This window comes from Phasianus colchicus, chromosome 14, assembly GCF_987193195.1.
Source record: "Phasianus colchicus chromosome 14, bPhaCol1.hap1.1, whole genome shotgun sequence".
Taxonomy (NCBI): domain Eukaryota; kingdom Metazoa; phylum Chordata; class Aves; order Galliformes; family Phasianidae; genus Phasianus; species Phasianus colchicus.
The window spans coordinates 9,199,067-9,221,675 of NC_143449.1; the positions used below are offsets into that span (position 1 = coordinate 9,199,067).

At 46.0% G+C, this 22,609-nt stretch overlaps 1 protein-coding gene across 6 annotated transcripts in view; it reads left to right on the forward strand.

The window, feature by feature from the left end:
- Positions 1 to 20,480, forward strand: part of LOC149916001 (uncharacterized) — a 41,183-nt gene extending 20,703 nt beyond the window's left edge. For 3 of the 6 annotated variants that reach the window (XR_016471051.1, XR_016471054.1, XM_090150198.1), the window contains one exon: positions 2,461 to 5,421. Coding sequence is in view for 1 of the 6 variants with exons in the window: in XM_090150198.1 (XP_090006324.1) it covers positions 2,461 to 2,470 (10 nt within the window). In the remaining 5 variants the exon portion in view is untranslated. Of the gene's footprint in view, positions 1 to 2,460; positions 5,422 to 5,843; positions 5,976 to 7,402; positions 8,760 to 10,046; positions 10,192 to 11,395; positions 11,558 to 12,873; positions 16,202 to 18,033 lie in introns of those variants that run through there. The other 3 variants (XR_016471049.1, XR_016471050.1, XR_016471052.1) reach the window with 3 other exon arrangements.
- Positions 20,481 to 22,609: the final 2,129 nt, after the last annotated feature.

Sequence of the window (22,609 nt, forward strand, 5' to 3'; positions counted from 1 at the left end):
CTCTGCAGTGCTCCAGAGCTGAAGGACCTATCAGTACTGTGCTGAAATGGCTTTGCTAATCTCTACTGTTCAAGAGGGAATCAGCAACAGTCCCCGAGGGACCCTTCTGTTCTGCTGTCGAGGCCCTGGGCTTCTTAGCTGAGTATAACAACTCTGAATGCTTTCGCAAGAGTGCTCAGTGTGCATTATTTATCATTGTCAGGATTGTTACACTTCAGAGTCACATTCACCTGCCCATTGCATCCTGCAGGTATTGCGGCATGATGCAGTGCTTTCATGGTTACAGTAGCTCTGGTGCATGGCCTCATCCTGCAGTAGTATGGGGTTACTATGAGGGTGGCAAGGCCGTGACAGATCCAGGCTTTTCCCTAACAAAGAAAGAGTTCAGATGCCTGCAGAAGTGAGGGATGCTGCAGGCAGTGTTGTGTTAGACAAAAAGTCAGGAAAGCATTCATTGAGGCCAGAGGATGAAGGGGAGACAGTGAGGAGGGCTTGTGGGAGGAAGGAAAGGTTTCTCCTAGCTATCTTCAGCAGCATAGCAGAAAGTTCTGTGTCTGAATGCTAGCAGGGGAATTCCCATTTCCACGGCAGGCAAATGGAGTAAGAATGGAGATGGGTGTAATGGTCCACTTGTGGAAAAACTAAAGAACATCAAGAGCAGTGACGTACCTTTCAAGAAGATCTTAAGAAGGTTGAAGACCACTAGCTCTGAGGACCTCCTAGCTCCTGTGGGATCAGGGCTGGAGGCGTAACAAGCCCACCAATGTCTTTCAGAACTGGAAAGTCTTATGGCAGGTTTAGGAGATGTCTTTTTCATCCTCAGCATCACTGGGAAAGGGATCTGGTCCTGGAATCAACTCCCTTTGTGGATTGGAGCTTAAAGCTTGGGAAGTCCTTTGAGAATGAGATCATAGAATGGCTTGGATTAGAAGGGGCCTCAAAGACAGTGTAATTTCAAGCCCTCTGCAGCAGAGAGAGCTGCCAACTACTAGATCAGTCTGCCCATGGCTCCATCCAGTCTGGCCTGGACACATCCAAGTATGGACCATCCATAAAAATCTTCAAGCAGTCTGATACTTGCCATGGGTGCCCATGACACTGGTTTTGTGGAATAGGGTTTCCATGCTCACCACCACCCACCGCAGCTGCCTCCTGCCAGACAGGGGGCATCCCATGGAGGACAGCAGGAGCAGAATGTGGGTGAAGGAGAAGGTGCACAAAAGAAGAGGAAAAGAGAAATCCAGACTAGAAAGCAGGGAGCAGAGTAAGAATATACACTGGCATCCTGAATTAAGAATTCCTCCCTGAAAGCTGCCCAGTTTTAGCAAGTCCTTTTCTGTCTTTAATGAATTCTGGTTCCCTTCCCCCTGCTGACCCCAGAGAAGGTGGAACGTTTCCAAGAGAAGGAGGGAGGGAGTAGTGAGAGAGGGGCTTGGAAATAAAATCTAAAAAAAAAAAAAGAGGAAAAAGAAAAATAGAAAAAAAAGACTCCTCTTTAAAAGTCACTTTGCATCCCCTCCCTGAGCGGGAAGGGAGCACGGGTCATGTCAGAGCCCTCCGCCGATGTGCCTTGCCTTTGCCGTTTTGCTAATGACACTGGAAATATGCTAAGGAGCCGGCTGCGAGGGGGCTTTTCTAATGCGGTCACTTCCTGGGACCTCAAAGAGGCTTTAATTGCGGGGCCGCGGGGACGGCAGGTGTGCTTGTCATCTCTAATCAGTGAGCTGGGTGCACTGGGCTGCTGCGCTGAGAAAGCGGGTTTCTGGTGCTTCCCCTCCCATCCTCGCCCTCGTACCCCCCAACTTTTCAACCATTGCACACCTGTCAAAATGATTATGGGAATGAGACTCCATCATGGGCAGAAAGAACAGATTTGAGGGAAATCCTCTTTCTCCCTCGCTCTCACCTTTTTTTTTTTTTCTTCTGTCTGTGTTTTCTTTTTTATTCTTTCGCTCACATTTGCTCGGATTAAGGGATGGGGGGGAGGGGGAATCCCCCTGGTAAATGGGACCTAAACATGTATTGTTGTCAGCAGGGCTTTACCCTGATACAGTCTGGACTCATAGCAAGATTTCCATGCTGGTAGCTCACGGATAAAGCTGTAATGTAGCAAATGAGAGGCAGTCTCTGTGAGAAGCAGCAGCCACCTTGCACGCCACACTGCTTACTTGCACACAAATACCCTCAGCACACAGACACTTATTCCCCGATACAGAAGCTCAGCACTCCCTGACACACAAAAAATAATGCGCAGATGAAATTGGTCACGCTTCTTTCTCTATCTTGGGAATCAGCACCTAAAGGCACAAACATGTATGCAATTGCACGGACCCCAAATGCACCAGCACGTGTGGATGAAAGAGAACCACTAAATTCACATACATCTCCCCAACTACAAGGGCAAACATCAAATCCCATGCTAATTTTCACTGAATCAGTCTTTTCCTGCCCACCCCATAGGACAGACTGAGAGACAGCAGCTGGGATGCAGCCATCCAGGGAGATGCCCGCCTGCTGCAGACAGACAGCTGGTTGTGCGGATGGACGGACAAGTGTTGAGCACTTTGACGTACTTGAAAAGCTCTCTGGAAGCCTCTATCAGCTCTGGATGTGGTCACCAACCAACTAATAAGGAGCAACCTTTTCTTTGGGGGGGGGGCTGTCCAGGTGATGGAACCTTCTTCTAGAACTGTAAATAAATAAACCCTGCTGGGACCTGAAGCACAGGTTCGGAGGACAAGCAGAACTTGTTGTGCAAGTTGAAACGTGGTGCTAAGTAAGGTGGGGGAGCTGCACTATATGTATATTTTATACTACATGGAAAGTGACTTTTAAAGGATCTCAGGTGATGTTGTGATGACAAGTGGACCCCAAACTACTCTGAAACAGTCACTGCTATCTGGTGTTGCTTGGATGTGAATAGGTTTATTCATAGAATCATATAATTATTTGAGATGGAAGGGACGCTTCCGAAGAGTCATTCCAAATCCCCTGCAATGAGCAGGGGCGCCTACAGCTCCATCAGGTGCTCAGAGCCTGGCTCAGCCTGACCTTGAGTGTCTCCAGGGATGGGACGCCCATCACATTTCCGAGCAACCTGTGCCAGTGCCTCATCACCCCTATCGTAAAAGCTTTTTTTCCTTAAATCTAATCTAAATATCCCCTTTTAATTTGAAACCATTTCCCCTTGTCCTATCATAAAACACCTTGCTAAAGAGTCTGTTCACTTCTTTCTTACAGCCTCCCTTAGACACTGAAAAGGTTATTCTGCTTGCCTTCCCCTTCATTTGCTGCCTTTTTCCTTCCAGCCTCCTGCTTAGTTGTGCAGATCCATGTCTCCTGCTGCTCTCTCCTGCTGGAACTCATGTCTGGCTCCTGCTCTTCCTCCTGCATCTCCCATGTGAACATGCCCCTTTTCCGATTGCCTCTAAAGCACCAGAACAAGACAAGGGGGTAATATCACGTTCAGATGCTTACAGTGAAGAAGCTTTCAGTACCCTACAGCTCCAATGTACAAGATACACACACACACACAAAAAAAAAAGTGGGATAGATCTCAAAAACTTTTTAAGTTGCAAATTTCCTAATATCAAGACAAATAGATCTTGGTAACTCAATAGACAAGAGACATAGGAGATGAGATGCAGAAAACATCATCTTACACAATGGCTAATGATCATCCAGGAGTTCTTTGTAAGGTGTGGAGAGGAGACCTTGCTATCCCTAGCTCTATCCCTGCCCAATGACTTTTTACATTGGCTGGGGTAGCATTTTCAGAGAAAACAGTAGAGACTTTTTGATGAGAAGCTGTCACCATGGCTTTAGGCAACATCTGGGGTTTGCCTTGGCTGATTTCTGTGAATGTCCAAGTGCATGGAGGTGCAGGATCCAACTTACAGTGGAAACAGAGCATACAGGCAGATTACAAAGAAAGGGATGAATGCCCTTTCACAGAACAGGAGATACCAGAGAGACCCATAGGGATGACCAAAGTCCATTCCCTGGTTCGGAAGGACAGCTTTGACCCAGGAAGGGTGAGTGGAAGCCCACATTTCAGTGCTTGGTGAACCAGCAATAAATAGTCTTAAATACGTGTTCAGGCCTCTATTTAAACCTCCACCTCTTATCAAACCTGAGAGCATGAAAAAAAGAGGAAAAGAAGAATGTCTTCATATGGGAGGCACTGCTGCAAAAGCAGAACTGGGGGGAAAAGAAAGAGAAAACGAGTGAATGAGTGAGGACAGAAGAGCTCATTTTTGTCTATTGAAAAGATTCTGTTTAATAAAAAATTGATGACATTTTAGTTGCTGAGATAGGCCTGTTCTCCTTTAACATGAATCCCGTCATTCTATTTTTCATCTCAGCTCCTTTCTGATTACCAGTCAGGCCTTTTTCTCCATCTCCCCAGACTGTGGGATCCACCAGAGACTCTCCCACACGTGGCCCCTTTTGAAACGGGCTCTGCTCAATGCAGGAGGGAAAAGAAAGTTTAGTCCTAAATAAGTAAACAAACTAAACTCCTTTTGTTATTGCTTGAGTTGTTGGTTTCTTGGGTTTTGGGTTGTTTTTTTTTTCCTATAAAGAATAATGTAAAGGATTTCAAAGAAGAGGAGGAGGGATCGTTAAGGCATGGAGAACAAACTGTTCAAGCTTCATCCTGTGAGCGTAGGCACTTCAGAAATTAACCAGGGTGCTCACCATCTCTCCTAAGAGAAATATGGGGTCTTTGGAAACAAATGAGAGGATGTTGTAATTCACGTGGCAGAGAGAAGTTAGCCTGGGCATGCTTCTCAGTATAGAGATTTGTGTTGGTTCAGGAGGTCATCAGTCATACTAGGGAATGGAGAACCACTAGGGAGTAATAATATGAAGATGTTACTTCTTCCCAAGGAAATATCCAAGCCAAATGGTACTGGACACTGGAAAAGTTCCATGGGAAGGTGTGGTGAGATGGAGAATCCCCCACTTCCCATGACTGTTTGGATATCTTTCAAACTGGAACTGGAGTCACATTAGGCATTGGGATGAAAGAGACACTCAATAGAGTGACATCTGACTTTCTCTCCTGACAAGACTCTATCAAATATGTCATTGACTTCTATAGTTAGAGCAGAGTAAAAAATAATTTCTGACCAAAATAACTAGTGCTTCGTATTGCCTGCAGTAGGGTTGTGCTTGTGGGTGAGGAAAGGGAAAAGCACAGTCCCTCCCAGCTGTGTGCAGGAGCACCAACATCACCAGCCATCCGGCTGGCACTGAGATCACTGGATTGGCTTAGACCTGTGCCCTTCTTCAGGATTTACTGGGTGAGGATTCAGCTGCAGGAAGCAGAACTGAAAAACTCATGCAGGACTGCTGTGGCTTGCTATGAATTTATCTCATTTCCTCTTTAACTAGTGGGAAAAAGACGTACCATGAAAGCACTTCAGCTAGCTTCTTGTTCTCCAGATTCCCAATAAAGCCAGCCAAAATTTTTCATTTTTTGGCAGATTAAAGTTCTGTTGGATTTCATCAGATCTTCTTTGTTTATTTGCTTGTTTTCTCTTTATTCCAATGGGACTTTGATTTTCTCAAATCTGGTTTTTATAGGAAAACCAGAAGGGAAAAAAAGTTACCAAAGATATTTAGAATTTTTTTTTTGTTAGTTTGTTTTGTGTGAGTCTGCAAAGCTGGTGCGTTGCTCTCCCTCAGATCTACACACAGCATTGGAAAGTGCAAGCACTATGCAGAGGGTGGTCCTAAAATTAATGATGTTGGATGTCTGGTGGAAAGGATAAAGTTTGCAAAGCACTGCCGTTGTTTTTTTTTTCAGACCTATGTGCTTCTCTGTTCTTTTTCTCCAGGTAATGCATAACTTGTTCTTGTTCTTGCTGTGCTGGCTGGATTAATCAAACCCCTCTGGGAAGTTCTGCCTTCATTCCCTGCAGTAAAAACTCGACTGAGCAATACTGGACATATCCATCAGAGCTCACCAGGTGCTTCAGACACTCCTTATTTCAGTCAGGACCATCTGATTTATTTAAAGATACTTTGGGAAATATATTTAACAGATGCATTTTCCCAAGCCATCTCTCTCAGCCATTCAACTGAAAGGTAGTGTAGATCATGAATGTCGTTCTTTCTTTAATACTTTGTCACTATTAGAAAACAAGAGTTTGGAGGAAAAAAAAAAAACCAACATTTCATCATCTCCAGTTTCTACCTCTAGCTAATCTGATCTGATACTGGGGATGTCTTTTTCAAATAGTATTATTAAAATGCCAAAATTTTAGTTAAGGGCATTTTGTAAAGCATGAAGGACTGTGAGAATATATCCCGTGCTTTGACACTGCTCTGCTGGGAGCAGCATCAGCCTTCAGAGAGCTCAGCCTATCTCTTACGGAGGAATCAGGGGGTGAGAGGACCTCAGGCTGATCACAAGACTCAGGTGGGCATCCTGAAAGTGGGGATTTATAGCAGAAAAAAATGATGTTTTCTGGAGGAGCCACAGGCAAAGGAGAGAGATTGCAACAACCTGCTTATTGTTTGCAATAGCGAGCCTACTGCTCTACCACTTACTGATGTGTCTGTTAGAGACACTGAGAATAGCTGGAGTCATAGGCAGGGGATGCCAAGCACTGCAGACCTCATGATGTTTAAGTTAAATCAAGAAATAACCTGGCTCATATACTTCAATTCAGCCTACCCCTTGCAACGTGTGCATCTCCCAGACTGCTCTCAGATCTATGGGCACAAGCTGTATGAGAAGCTCCAGTGCCACTGCTTCCCAACTCAAGGTCTGGACCATTTCAGGAGGAAAAAGTGCCACAGAAGAACTTTCTGTCTGTTCTGAGGCCAAGAGTAGGAGCATGGCTCAGAGAAGAGTCTAGACACTACGGAGAAGACAGGATGGTCTGCAAGGGCAAGTCCTGATTTCTGCACCAAAAAAAGGTTCTGCAAGCTTAGCCTAATTGCACCGAGTGTTGGCAGCATGTCAGTGCTGTAGAAAATCAGGAGAGGTTAAGATCTTGTTAATTTGTACACACACAAGGGGATCGGGAAGGACTGGAAGCTGGGGAGGGAGAAAGGGAGGGCGGATGAAAGGAGGAGGAGGAGGGAGAGGACTTGCACATGAAAATGAAGGGTTTATGTGTGTGGGGGGGGTCCATTTCCAAAGCAAGAATACAAATGATCCCAACAAAGCCCAAGCTGTCCTGAAACCCTGTAGCCAATTAGTGCACATCAATATTTAATCAGATCTCGCTATTGTGCAGCCTGGACTGTGCTACCCCAGCCCCTGCCACACTCACTCTTTCCCATCACAGACACACTGTTATGACACATAATGATATTGTCAATGAATAATTTAGAGCAGTTTTTCTTTTCTTCTCTCTCTGTCTCTCTCTCCCTGTGCCCTTATTAGCAGAAAATGTGGAACAACTTCTGGGAGAAGAAGGAGCTGCTGCTCTCGTGATGCTCAGCGCTGGCCTGTCCTTCTGCCCTCTTTGGACAGCTGTAATCCAGGGATTCCTGCTGCCAGAATGGGCAGGAGATGGCCTCTCCTTACTGGAGAGACTGGACAAGGAAATGAGTATGAAGGTGGTCTTGGAAAAGCCTGCTGAAGCTCCTTGGATCAAGACACCTGAAGCAGCAGGACTCAGGAATATTGGGGAAAATGCCAAGTGAAAGTGATAGATTTTCCAAGAAAACTGCTGCAAAGTCTTCTCTGCTTGCACCTTTGCACCTTTCCTTCCACTATACGGAAGCAGGGTCCATTCGAGGATGCAATGGACAGAACTGGCAAAGATCAGCCTTTTGTTGAACAATTCGTGGGCATAACCCACCACACAGACACACATGTGCAAACTAATGCTGATTCTTTCAACATTATCATCCATTTGTGTTTGGAAGAAGCATAAAGCATGTCCACCCTCCCGTTTATGTATGATATTTGCCTGACCAGGCTCTATTCACTTGCAAGATCTCATCCATTCAAGATGGATAAGTGAGGTAGAATGGTGTGTCAAGGTCCTACAAACACTGATGTGAGCAGTTACTGGCAGAAGCAATGGGGTCAGGGAGTGTTAAATTGTGCCTCTACCCCTATCAAGTTGAGCTGTACCTCCATTCCTTGCACTGAACATCACAAAAATTATAAAGCAAGTCATGTTGGAAGCATCATCTTACAATTTTCTTCTTTCACACATACACACACACGCACACACATTAATCTGAATCTGAATCTGAGGAAGGTAGCAGTAAAGTTTGTACAATTTTCCCGATAGCTTCAACTCTCTTTCCCATACTATCCCATTGATAGCTATTTTATGATCCCATCCTCCCTGCTCACACCCCACAAGCTATTCCACATATAACTTTTAATCTCATGTAGAGTGAGCTCCCCCTTTTTCATTAGTAATTTCCAAACCTGTTGGCTCATGTCAGCAAATTGGGGTGAGAAATCTCAGACATACAATGTTCCTACAAATTTTGTGGGTATAAAAGATAGATGATGGTTGGACTGATGGCTTGATTGTTGGTCTAGATGATCTTAGTGGTCTTTTCCAACTGTAGCAGAAATGCTGTCACAGCTTGAAGCAGTGATTGAGCACCTGGTGGGAAGGCAGGGCCAACCCAGGGGAGCTCAGGTGCATGCGATGTACCTGAGTGACTGGAAAGGATGCAGCCAGGATCCACCCCTTCCCAGACCAATTTGAGGATTGGCAGTGGAGGTGAGGGCATCTTGCTGGAGGTCCCTGCCTACTGGAGGTTTTCTGAAGGTGAGCAGCTTTTTCCTTTATTTCTGTGCTTACAGCTGTTGTATTTGAGCAACCTGTCCTTGCTGCTCTGCTGTCACTGCTGTGCTTTCTTTTGTGTTACGCCACCTTACTTATTTTTTGGTTCCATGAAGTTGATTCCTGCATTATAGGGAAGGGTGGGCTCACTTCTCCTTGTCAAGCCTGATATGGATGGCAAGGGAAGAAGTAATTATCAATATTTCTTCTAATTTAGAGAATTTTGTTTAGAGAAAAAGTCTTTTCCCAGTATCTTTGTCACTATAGAGAAGCTCCATTTGGCTGAAATTGTTCTGGGGAAATAAAAGCCTGTCCTGGTTTCATGTTCTAAAGCACAGGAAATTCACTTGTCCTCTGACTTGGGTCTCTGATATAGTGACCAATCATCCATAGTTCCTACTCACACCTGCAGTACTTATCAGCTATTTTTATGCCTCTGCAAGCTCCAGTTCACTGCTCTGTCTGGGAGGGATGATGCAGTTAGACCAGGAGCCCAAATACTTTGTTCTTCTGGCCTGTGAAGTCAGCACTGTGATGGGAATGAATTCTGGAGCATCTTTGCAGGCACAGCATTAATGGAAGTGCTTAGTGGTGTCTCTTGCTGTCCTGACAAGCAGATGGCACCTGAGTTTTGTCTCAGGCATTTTTTTGTATTTAATTTGCATGCTTTAAGCTATGAAAGCCAATGTCTGGTTACACCCCCAGGCTTCATCTCCCTCTCAATTTGCATGCGGCGCTGTAACAAAGCTAGCAACTTTCTGTCCACCCATCCACGTCACCAGCACAGCATCAAAGATCCTGCATCCTGTCTTGAAATCATTACTATTGGCAAAATAATTGCAACAACAAAACTACTAAAAGCCCTGTTTGCACTCCTTTCATCTTGGCTCAGCCAGGATCTAGCCAGCCTTCATAACGTACACTTTTAAAAGGGAAGAGGAAGAAGGGAGAAGAAATCTTATCCCTATCCTCATCTTTACCAGGGCATCATTGGCTATTCTCATGCTATAAAGCACAACATTATTTGAGTTTAGGAGGATTTTTTTGTGTTTGTTTCTGAAGCAATGAGTGTCAAAGTTGATTATTGATTGAGACTGGGGGATCTGAGGACTGCATGAGGAAAAGTGCCTGATTATTCATACCCCTTTTCTCTCTTCTTTTCCTTTCTTTCCTTTGCACCACGATTGGATTGATCGACCCCATCTTCATTATCTCCCCTTCTCCTTTCTCTCTTCTGGCCCCTACTGGGGATTCCTGACTAAACTATGGCAGGGCTCAATTGATCCTCTGCAATTCACTCGCTTCTCGTGAGGAGGAAAAACTGCACCGCTGCATAATTCAGAAAGCAAACACAGAGAGGAGAGGGCGAGAGGAAAAATCAATACGGCTACAACTGATCCTGCAGATAAATGAAGTGGTGAGTGCTGGCGAGGCTGAGGATCCCTGGCAGCAGCAGGAGTGAGTGTGGAGAAAGTTCAGCAACTTGAAGAGGGATGCAGAAGTTGGATAGGCTCAAAGCACTTTTGGAGAGGGTCAGGAAGGAAAGGGAGCTGTGGTCTAGCCCTGAAAACACCCTGAGGCACAGGAGATGCTCAGAAAAAAACTTCTGAGGAATGGAGGTATGGGAACAGGCTGCCCAGGGAGATGGAGTCACCATCCCTGGAAGTGTTCAAGAAATGTGGACGTGTGGCACTGAGTGATGTGGTTAGTGGCAATGGTGGGGTGGGTTGATGATTGGATTAAAGAATCTTAGTGGTCTTTTCCAACCTTAATGGCTCTATGATCCTATGTGCAGGAGGGACTGCACATCACTATGCCATATTTGCAACTGCCTCCTCTCTCCCTGCTGGGAAACTATTTTTCCCAACTGGATAGTAAAACAGTCTTTTTCCTCTCCATCCTCATCCTTCAGGGCTGTTTCCCAGCTCAAGCTGGGTTAATCCCACACTGCACCCCACAACCTTAGCAGTTCCCAAATACCTCCATAAATAGAGCAGGATCTTGGCAAGAAAACTTGCTATGTCTGAAGTAGGAAAGAAAATGAAAAGAGCTCCAGGCTGTGCAGTACTGAGCCCTAGGGCAGAGCATCACTGCCCAGTGGAGCTCCTACCCCATGGACCACTTGTTGCATTGTGGGAGAACCCTGACTCCCAGGAGGCAAAAGTCACACAGGCTTGTCCTGTAGAATATAAACCTGCCAGGTACAGGGCAGTAAAGGAATCAGGAATCCTTCCTGCATGGGGGATTTGGGCTGCCTGCAGGGCTGGCTGGTGGTCTGAAGGGGAAGCAGCAACCCTTTTTCTACTTATCTGAGTGATGAGTTGGTAAAAGGAGTGGGCAGCTCTGTAAGGGATGTGCTAGGCAGGTGAGGTGTGGGTGTTTGTACAGCACCAGAAGCAGTCTCACATCACCCTTCCTTCATATCCGAAGTAGCAGAAATAGGGATAAGGGAGTCAGGAAACCAGGAAATAGCATCTCTTGGATTGTCTTGGCTACATGGGGGGGTTTGGCAAATGGTAAGGGCTATATTCTCTACTGAGTTGGCCATGGCTGTGCCATCTTCCTGTTCACACCTAACAAAACTATGCCAAGAGTGTGCAAAAACCTTCTATTTCTTTTAGGTGGCTGAACTTAGGATCTACCTCAATTTCTAGGAGGGGTGCCTGACTCTCATAGGGAGGCGCATGCTAGCTTCTGGCTATTGAGAGCTGCTAAGTGGGCTGAAAATGTTCGGTTTTGCCAAAGGGAAACAAAAATAATAGCCTTATGCGAGGGAGCTGCCCTCGAAGTCTTCTCAATGTCTTTATTTCATCGCCTTTGTTCTCTATCTGAGATGATGCAGCAATGATAAAGTTGGAGCACAGAATTATCTGGGCTTGAAATCAAATTTGGGGTGAGGACAGTAAGATAACACTGCAGCCAAAGCTCTGCCTGAGCAACCAGGTACATCCTCTCTCTGAAGCTGAATTTTAGTAGCCAAACCATTTCTGCTCTTAAGCAACTCTGAAAACATATTACTTCTAATACAGAGAACTAATACATTAAATCCTAAAAAATATATATAGGAATCTCTGGGCCATGTAGACAGTCCCATTAAGTGCCTAGAAATGACGTAGTGAGAAGATCCTTGCCTGTGGCAGTGCGCTGTCATTGTCAGGCAGTGCTCAGCCCTTTCTGGCTGGTAATGGATCCCCGGAATGCCCTGTGCTGGTGTCTCCAAGTGTGGTGAGATCTGCAGAGCTGCACTGAGGTTTCCTGAAGCTGGGAGAGAGAAAAGGCTTTTAAGACAATGTTGCCCTGTATTTTAAAATGATTTAAGAACCCAAAGAACAGCCCAGCACTGCGTTTGCCAGCAGAGGGGATGGATTATTGTCTTAAAAGCTTTTAAATGCGTGTGATAGAAAGGGGAAATACAGCTGCCTCATTGAAAGATATTGCTGTGGTACTGGCTTCCAAGCTGCCAAGCACCACTCTAACTCTTATTTGCAGCTCAAAGATAATTCTGCTCCGTGATAGCATCTTTAAGGTTCTTAATTCAGACACCCAGGAGAGGGGTTTCAAATGACCTGGGGTGATAAGAGAGGATGTGAAGATCTTAGGGCTCTTTGGTCACCCTCATGCCTGAGTGAGTTCTCCTCAAATGTTAGAGCTATTTGGAGCTTAGCTCCCTTGTGCAAATCTTGCCTTTTCTGGTATCCACAGATGATTTCAGTATCTAAAGGGGGGCTGTAAGAAAGAAGGGAACAGAATCTTCAGCAGGATCTGTTGTGATAGGACAAGGGAAATGGCTTCAAACTAAAAAAGGGGAGATTTAGACTGGACATAAGGAGGAAATTTTTTACAATAAGGGTGGTGAGGCACTGGCACAAGTTGCACAGAGAGGTGGTGGTGCTCCATCCCTGAGACACTCAAGGTCAGGCTGGATGGGACTCTGAGCACCTGATGGAGCTGTAGGTGTCCCAGCTCACTGCAGGAGGGTTGGAAGGAACTCCTGAAGGCCATCAGTCCAACACAAAGGGCTCTATGTGAGGCTGATTGCAAGGTGAGACTTTCCCTACTGGAGCTTCCAGCAGAAACACAAAACCACCTTTCTTTGCAGGCACACTTGTGCAGCACACTGTACCCCAGACATGAATGGAGAATAGAGAATGGCACAGAGAGCCTTGTGCAGGAGGTCTTGGACAGCTGCAGAATTCAGACATTGCTTCTCCTTGCCCATCCCTTTGCTCTCAGAGCACTCACAGCTGTGAAGCTCTGAATCAACACCTCTGAGACTGCTTTCCTCCACTGCTCCAGGAAGTGCTTGGATGAGTCTGTCCCCCAGCACTTAAATGCTGAGGGCTGTGCTGTGTGCCTGGGGCACTGACTCCAGATGTACTGTCTTGGTGCAGCCTGCAGTGCTACCCCAAACCATATTCCCAGTTACTCCCTCTGTGCCAAGCACTTTGCACTGAACAGTGTCCAATTTTCTGCTCTGCTAAAACTTGCAGCGCAGATCTAGGCTCCTCCACTTGGTTTTCCCCTGTGCTGCTGGAAAACTTGTGCGCATCCCAGCTGTTCACTCACATTGGAGCCAGCTGCCTCTCGGCTGCTGTTGGCTTTCAGGCTATTTGCTCTTCTGGTCCATGCAAGATAGTACTTGTCCTGAACATTCTGCTCTCAGAAACTGTTGGATCTGCAGAAAGTGATAGTTATAAGAGAGTAAGAAGCTGTACAGCTGGAGACAAGATCCAAATTCCCACAATTATTTGTGTTGTTGTGTGCTGCTTGGCCACCTGCCCACCTGGTGGTGGTGCCAGGGTCTGAAGCATAAAAGGCTCTGAGTAAATTCTGGTCAAACCTCTGCAAGCCATTATCCTACATTATCCAGGCAGGAGCGTGTCCTTTAAATGAAAGCGATCCTGGTGGCTTTCCCCACATTAAATTCCTTGTATGCTGTGTGCTCCCCCTTCTTTCTGCCCTCCAGGGATGGCTTTTGTCTTCTGCTGCTGTGCTACACGTCTCAACTTTTGTCATCCCTCAGATTGCCTGAGGCAGTGGAGGTGACCTTGTTGCTGAGCTTTCGTTTCCCTTTTACATGGGAAGACTCTTCCTCCTTTGAGCCGCTCGTCACTGCACTGTGAAGCTCGTTTTCCCCTCTTGTCATAACACGTCTAGCTCAAGCAGGATTTGGCCATGAAAGACACCAAAGAGAGGGCGTTGTATCTCATGTGAGCAGCATCCACTCTGCCTGCTCTTTAGCCATCCTGCAGTTGCAAAAGGCTGTGTTTGAGCCCAGGACTTAAAACCCCCTCCCAAATATCTGTCTGCTTCTCACCAGGTCCTTCCTACCCCAAAAATAACCTCGAGATGGGATACAGAGTATAAGAGGCTGCTCAGGGTGAGTTGTTGCAGGGGGAATGAGTGTAAGGTATTGGACAGATGCAGGAGAAGTTTGGGAGCTTTGGTGGCCAGCCTGTGCCTGATTACCAAAGCTGATGTGGACACACTGTGTACCTCTGGCCACTTGTTTCCTCGGTCTGCATTTGTTCTAGCTCTTCTAGGTCTTATTTGAGAAGGGAGTTAAAGCAATAAAATTGCTTCGAAGAAATACAAGTTTTGAGTAAATGAGCTTGTGGTGGCTGGTCTGCCTAAGATTCAGTCTTTCATGGTGTTCACTACTTGTGTACGTGTTGAAGCATGTGAGCTCAGGCTGTCCTCAGACTAAGCCAAGATGGATGCCTTGTGGTCAGCCATGTAAAACAGCCCAGAACAGATGGATGGATTGTTTCAACTATACTTTTGAATGAGAAGAACTCATTTTTCTGCCGTGGGCAATCTGGGCTGCATCTATTCTGAACTTGTTCTGAGGAGTAAAGTCAGAGCCATGTGCTGTTCAGTCCAAATTCTGGGGCCTGTGACTCAGGAGTAAAACCAGACTTCTCAAGTCTGCAGCATCTGTTGGGCCACTGCATCTTCCTAAAGAGAGGAGAGGATAGTCCTGGTTTGGGAACAGCAATATTTAATGGTCCTGTGGAGTTGAGCCATGGCTGTCACTTGTTTTTTTGACACTGATTTGAAGATTTTTAGATGTGTGAATGCAGAAGGGAGTATGCTGGTGAACAGAAAGGGCAATGAGACTTTGAGCTCTCTGTGAGCCCTCACTGCTGCTTGTGCATCCTGTTGGTCCATGCTGGTCCTGCAGACCCATCTCTGCAGAGCACCCACTGGAGAGAGTTCATTGACCACCTCTCAAGATCCAGATGCTTTATCCTGACTGCATGTATGCTCTTAGCTGAGCATAGAAGAGCTGGTATGATTTCAGATGGGACCAGAGAGAAATGTTAACTCTTAAAAAAACAAGGGCTTTTCTCTGCCCTGGCAGACCTGCATGTGAATGTCCTGTTCCACTCCCTGTCTGTGGACTAACATGTCACTGATAATTGACAGTAAGAGCAAAAGGTGGATTTTCTGCATAGGCTCTCAGTGCTATTTGCCCAGTGGGATTTGTTTACTAATAGTGACAGATGAGCCAAAAGGGAAATTGGGCTCTGTGTTCAGTTAATTAATGCTTCTCTCCAAAATGTTGAGCTTAGTTCCCAACGCTTTTCTTGGGTGGGAAGAATGTCAACACCTGAAATTCAGCAAAACAGCTGTAAGGGCTCTTCCTCCTCCAGCCAGAGCCCTGCAATTCAGAAGTGCATGGTCCGAAGGACTCTTCAGCTATTCTTTTTGATCCGGCAGCCAGGAGAGGGAGCTCGGCATCCTAGTCCCAGGCTCCACTCGTCCAACATCGCTGAAGACAATGTTGATGATTCTTTTGTTCAACAAATAAAAGAAGTGGTTCCCACGAGGGAGCCGTGTTGGCAGCTGCTTTATGCGGGCTTAGGGGAATTGCGGAAAATCGATGCTTGCCAAAGGCAAAATGGACAGCACCAGTGGAAGAAAACAAAACTAACTCTCAGGCTGCTAAGAGATTATTGCATGCTGAGGGACCCGTTTTGGAAGTCTGGAGTGTCTTCAGTCCTCACAGCCACCGGTGGGAGCATCGAGTGCTCAGGACCAGTGGAAGAGCATGAGGCTCAACTTGGCACCTTGGGCTTCTATCACCAAAAGCCTGAGGAAAGTCCTCTTGGTAAAAACCCTGGGTTCCCTCAGGAGCACTGGGCACTCACAGTCCTACTTGAGCTCAGCAAGAGCAGTCGGATATCCAGTGATTTTTATATTTCAGTGCTTAAGCATGAGGATAGTCACCTAGCGTTTGGTGTCAGGAAGTTGAACGTTCAAAGCATCAGAATGGAAACAGATTCCCAAATGTACTGAACAGTGGTGGAAAGAAAGCACTTTATAAAGGGATAATTATTCAGTGCCAGGCTGCCGGGAGTTCAGTAAGATTTCAAGTGAGACACTTGTAGAGATAAAAAATATTTTTTAAAGAGTCCCGTACTCCTAGCACAAAACTTTCTGAACTTAGTGATGTCATTTTAATTGATTCTGACTATTAACTGGGCTGTGATTCCTGGGTTTATCAGAAGTGCTATTTCTTTATTTCCTTTGGATGCCTAAGATCCTGGGAAGAGTAAATTGTGAGCCTGGCTTGGCTGGCCAATTGAAGACTTAAAAATGTCACCCTGTGTGTTTCAGAGATGTTCCTTAGTGCTGTTTCAGAAGGCCTCCACAAACTTGTAACCATCCTATTTCAGTACAAGCAGTGCTGTTGTGATTCCCCACATCCAGAGATGTTGGCTCACCAGCAGCCTTTGGTCTTGAGGGTATCTTTTCCTGATGTAATTTTGGTTCTATTTCTCCTGTAGATGTTTGTATATGTGTACATTGATCCCTGGTGATGGATTTCTTCATGGACTGTGTTCCATCAGCCATTCCCAGAGCTGCTGTAACAGCACAAACACATGTTCCAAATACATCTTCTTCCAAATCCAGTGTAGGTAAGGACAGAGCCTGGGACAGCCAGCCTAATCCTGACAGATATGTTTTTCCTGGGGTGAGGGTGAAGAAGTTATTCTGAGAGTGCCAGATGGGCTATGGGAACATCCTAACAATACTTGCCATTAACATATCCAGTGCTCCTTCACCTAAGAGCTTTCAGGCTGACTTGCATCCACCCTGCGGATCCCTGCGGGGTCAGGTGCTGCCTAAGCTGAATGAGAAAAAGGATGCAGGCACCTTTATTGGGGACAGCTCAGAGCAGAAATCCAGTGACTGAGAGTGTTGGGTCTGCTTTTGGCTGAGCCAATCCCCTTGTTCTCTGTGAAAGCTCAGCGCAGGGTGAGGACGTGCCCCATTAACCTCCCAGTATGCAGAACCCAGTGATGTCACCCGGCTTCTGGTGAGTGTTGTCAGACATGGCTGGCGTTCCTCCATCAATATCTTCATTTACAGTGGCACTTCCACCATTCCTAAAAGCATTTGCCATTTATTCAATGGATTTCTATACCTGTGTGGATCTCACTGACATGAAAAATGTGTTTTCTGAGGATACCCTCATCTTGGAGAAGAAGCAATGCTAGAAAGACTAAGCATCTCACAGGCAATTCAGATGATTTGTACGGTCCTCATCATTAAGCTCACACAGCAAAGCCATCAGATTGTGTGTTCCTTCCTTTGGGTTGTGCCTCTGCTGATGAGCTGTTCTCATCCTTACAGATTGCAGTGCTGTGAGATACCAGGTTGGATATCAGGAAGAGGTTCTGCACCAGAGTGTGGTGGACAGGGAACAGGCTTCCCTGTGGGTTATTGAACCAAGCTGCTGGAGTTCACGGGGTGTTCGGACAATGCTTTCAGACTTATGGTCTGGTGGTTTTTTTTTGGGGGGGGGGGGGAGGGGGGCTGTCCTGTGTGGTGCCAGGAGTTGGACTTGATGGGTCCTTTCCAACTTGGGATATTCTATAATTCTATGTGGCATGAGGTGATTTCTTTCCTACAAGCCCTCTCAGCCATCAGAAGACAAAACCTCTTTCCTAAGATCCTTCTGTCAGACAGGTGTCTTCCATGAAGCTTTTATATTCAGCACCAGTAAAGTGAATGAGTTGTATACAAGTATATTTAAGTTATTACACAATCATTTGAGTTGGAGGAGACCCTTTAAGGCCATCATTTGAACCCCTCTGCACTGAGCAGGGACACTTCCAGCTCCATTAGGTGCTCAGAGCCCATCCATCCTGACCTCAAGCATCTCCAGGGATGGGGCACCACCACCTCTGTGGGCAACCTGTGCCTCACCACCCTTACTGTAAAAATGTTCTTTCTTGCATCCAATCAGGATTTATTCACCGACTTTCACCTCACGCTTGAGGAATGGTGAGCAACCTCCTTGCTTGTCATTTGTGGTCATGCTCATTAGCAGATCTTCACTCCTTCATGAATATTGAGATTGGAGCTCATTTGCAATTGGTTGGCTGTATCACATGGCCCATCTCTGTCTCCTGGTTGGAAGGATGCCCATTCAAATAGAAGCGTGTTTTCTGGGACTGCTCACGTATTGACTTTGAAATTTGTTTCCCACAAACATTTGTCCTCACAACCCAATTGCTTCGATGGTGGAAGAAAGCAGGCATAAAAGAAACATGGGCATTTATAATTAAAAGGGAAAGTCCTTAGCTTTGTTGAATCTCCTACCGGAGGTGCCAATTAGAGCCTGCTGGATCCTGGATAGAGACACCTGCCAGCTTCTCTCGGTTCGATGCAGGGAAGTGAGCAGCAGGCACCACACCTGCAGCCCAGCAGCAGGGTGTGCACGAGCCCAGCTCTCCTGTCCTGCAGCCAACTGGGCCCCAGAACTTTTAGAAACTGAAAGGCTGAATGAAAACATCAAATACCAAGACGGTTTTGCAGGAATATCAACTGGAAAAGAAACGCACAACTGTACCAATACCATCACTGGGCACAGAAAGCTCCAGATTTTGTAGCTTCCAGACAAAGTCAGCAGCAACCGTCAGAATCTGTGTTTCAAGTCCGACCTTCTGCTTTTATCTATATTTTAAACCCCACACAAGGTATACAAGGCGAATGTTGCTGTTACAGTCAGAAAAGCCTAAATAATGGATGAAGAACAGAGGCTGCAAGGAGGGGGGGTAAAAAAAAAAGAAAAGAAAAAAGAAAAGGAGAGAAAAAGAAAAAAAGATGATGAATAAAGCTTGAGGAGAAAAAAGGAAGGAAGAAAATAAAGAGAGGAAGAAAGAAAGAAGAAGGAAGGAAAGAAAGAAAGAGAATGAGAGAAAGGGGAAGAGCACTCCAAGTCATCTGGAGAGGCTGACGCCATCCGTGGAACACTTTTTGCCCCATTGCTGTGGTGCAGGACACAGGATATTGATCTGGGATGTTATGGGAATTGCTGCTCTCCATCCAGGGCCAAAATGGAGCATCTTCTCTGCTGCCTTTAGAGTAGCCTGAGCCCATCCTTTAAAGAGGATACATGTAGGAAGGAGAGATCTGACGTTAAGCATGGTGAGCAAAGGCTGGGCAGGGTTGTGTGGTGCTCGGAGGTGCTAAATGTCAGCAGCATTTATACTCTCTAGCACAGAGATGGGAGTTTGTGGGAAAGAGTTTTCCATCATGCAAGCACAGACAGGGAACAGCCCAGGCTCGCACTCTTCTCCAGGCTAAAGCAAAGATCCTTCAAGGGTCTAAGGATGCTTTTTGCCTTGCTCTCCATAATTATACATATATTTTGCTGTTCATGACTAAGAGGGATAAAGCAAGACTTGAGGCATGGAGGTGATATTTGTCCATGGCAGTGTTTAGCTTCACCTGAGCCCCTCTAAAGACAATTCACATCTGTTGCCATAATGCATCAGTCAGTGAAGAGAAGAGTGTTTGGGTGAGTTACATACATGGAGTAGCTTGGAGGCCCCCCCTTACGGCCTCACCAGCCCACAGAGGGATGCTGGCCCTGGCATGCAGGAGCCAAGAGCCTTACAAAGCACAATGCAGCCATCAAGGCTTGGCTCAGAGGCAAGCTGCACTTCCATTCTCTGCAAAGTGCACAGTCACTTTGCCCGTGACTCCTGGCTTGTTTTAAGTGGATTCTTTCTATCCCTGGTTGTTTTTCAGGTGCTCATTTTTCCCAGCATCTTCTTGCCAATCAACCTGCATCCTTTCTCCTCTTTCATCTTTGGAAAGGTGCCCAGGACAGGTTCTTAGCAACTCATCTATGCCACTGGTCATGGTTTGTAACACAAAAGTGACTGCTTGACTCCAAGCTCCACCGTGATGCACCGTGATCTGTTCCCAGCCACCAAATGTTTGTCTCATTGGTGCTCAGAAAAATTGCAGACCCACCCCTCTGCTAAGAAAGGGATTTTCTTGACTGTAGAAAGAGCAAGGAAATAGCAAGCTGGCAAAAACTGAAGGCATGAAGGTTGGTCTGGGAGGACATTGATCCATCAGAAAAGAGACAGAGATGTTCCCTCATTCATGAGCAGCATAGTAAGCCATATCAATACAATACATTAGTAATAAATGGTGGGAGAATAGGAAGAAATAGCACATCCAAAGGGGATACTCAAGTACAAGTTCTAAGTGTTTCTTCTACCAGATCTGTGTCAATCATCTTCTTTAATGAAGCTTCAAACAAAATCTGTCTGGTGCATCTGAAAGTTGCTGTAGCAGCAAAAGCAGTACAGTGTGGGCTCATTTCTGTGTCACCAACTTGATCCAGCCCTGTAGTAATTTTTCCTCTTGCTGAGGACCTGCAAGCACTATCATGTAAGGACACTGATATTTGGGGTGATATGATGCAGGTGGGTATCCCAGCTGTAAGCCTTAGAAAGGTGTCACCTCCAGGACCAAGGGTGGCACTGCCACCCATGACTTCATTGGAGGTTTAGGATGCCCTTAGGGTCCTCCACCTCATAACACTCCCTGTTCCACAGCTGGGAACACAGCATGGTTTATTGGAATATCCATGGGAAAATCCAAGATCTTGGGAACCCTGTGAGATTTGCTATGGGGTGTAACCTGCAGAAAATTAAAGCTTAGCATTCACCTGGTGCTTGTAGTCAAGTGGTCAAGCTGAGCAGAGAAAAGCATTCAGCATGTGAGAATTGAGTGCAGGGTGCAGGTGAGAGGAAGGGACTCATTTGGGTTAAGCTCACATTTAACAATACTCAAGACAAGAAAAGCAGAGTTAAAGTCCACCGTGAGCCTAGCTGCTTATTTTATTTGTGTCCCCATAGGCTTTCCAGAGAGCAAGGGGAGCATTTGTGTAAGACCTAGGTTGCAGGAGGATTGATGCAGGGCGCATTCACCCAGCCATCCTGAGAAGAATTTGTGGCTTTGGCTCCTTTCCAGGCAGAAGAGCACAGTCTAACCCTCTGGCAAGCGTGCAGGGCAAAGCTCCATTAACAAATGCACCAAGCAAGATGTCCCGCAAGTGGCTCCTTAACTATTAGCAGGGAAGCACTTGGTTGGAGGATGGTGAAGTCCAGCACATCTGTGAGTGAAGGAGGGAGACGATAAAGGCTGTGAAGGAATTGGTCCAACTCAGGTTGGATATTAGGACAAAAAACTTCTCAGGAAAGGTGGTGAGGCTGTGGCACAGGTTGCCCAGGGAGGTGATGGAGTCACTGTCCCTGGGGTGTTCAAGAAATGTGTGGATGTAGCACAGAAGGACATGGTTAGTGGGCATGTGGGGAGAGGATGATGGTTGGACTTGGTGATATTAGAAATCTTTTCCAACCATAATGATTTATAATTCTATTATCTGCACAGCCTGCTAAAGCCTGGTCATCAGGAGTCACCAAGGATGTCATACAGTGTATCCTACCATGCTCTAGTCTCAGTGAAAAATCCAATAAACTGAAGTTTTTCCCTAGAAGCATGTTAAAATCCTAGTCTGAAATAAAATGAACTGAACTGGGGGTGTAAAAGCACAGACCCAGCCTGTTGAGCTTAGATGTTTGTTTGGGAAAAAGAGGTCAAGCCAAGAGGAAATCCCATTCCATCACCCAACAGAGCATTCACCAGGGCTCTGCCCAGCCAGGATTCAGAAATCTCCTCACTCCCATGATTTCAGCAATTGAAGGCCATAGGCAGAGTCTGCAGTGCCTAAGTTTTAATTGAATCTTTGCTCTAAGCATGGCACAAAGAACAAAGCCCTGCAGAGGGAGCTTTAGGGTTTCCTTAATTTAACCAAAATATCCTGCAGCCCACTTACCAGCACATTATGAAGTTTTATCATAAATAATTTACACTGAACTACAATTGACATCACAAAGCATGTGGCTGGTTCAGCGAGTCAGTTGTTCAGCAGGAGGGTGCACAGCCACCATGGCAAACATCAGGCCTTTCCAGCAGCAAGGGGAGGCTTAGTGCAGCTGCTCCTGGTGCCCAGCACAGCAGATGCTTAACAGCACCATTCCAGACAAGGAACAAAGGTAAAAGATTGTTTCTAATCTGATAAAAGGGTTGATCTGGAGAGGACTATGGGCAGGATTTGGGATTGGGTATGTTATGGTGATAAATTTGTAGCTGTGCCCTTCCAAGCTGGTGCAGCATCTTGTTTTGATGCTCTCAGGTGAAAGGCAAGCTGGCTTTTCTGATCCTTTACAGTCACTTCTGGCAACTTCTATAGGATGTCAAGAAGGGAGGTCCATTCTCAGTGGTCTAAGCTACTCCCCACGCCCTGCCTGGCAGAAGGAACCTGCTCTGTCCAAACTGCTGTCCTAGGGGTACTGCAGAGCTGGCTTCCAGCAGTGTCAGTGCCACCTGGAATGATGGTCTTCATTCCAAGAGAGCTGACAATAAAATTTCTAGAGGGAAAACTTCCTGTACCAAAAAAATGCAACAAAAACCGAATAACAAAAACCAGCCAACAAATATACAATCCAAAAAAAAGA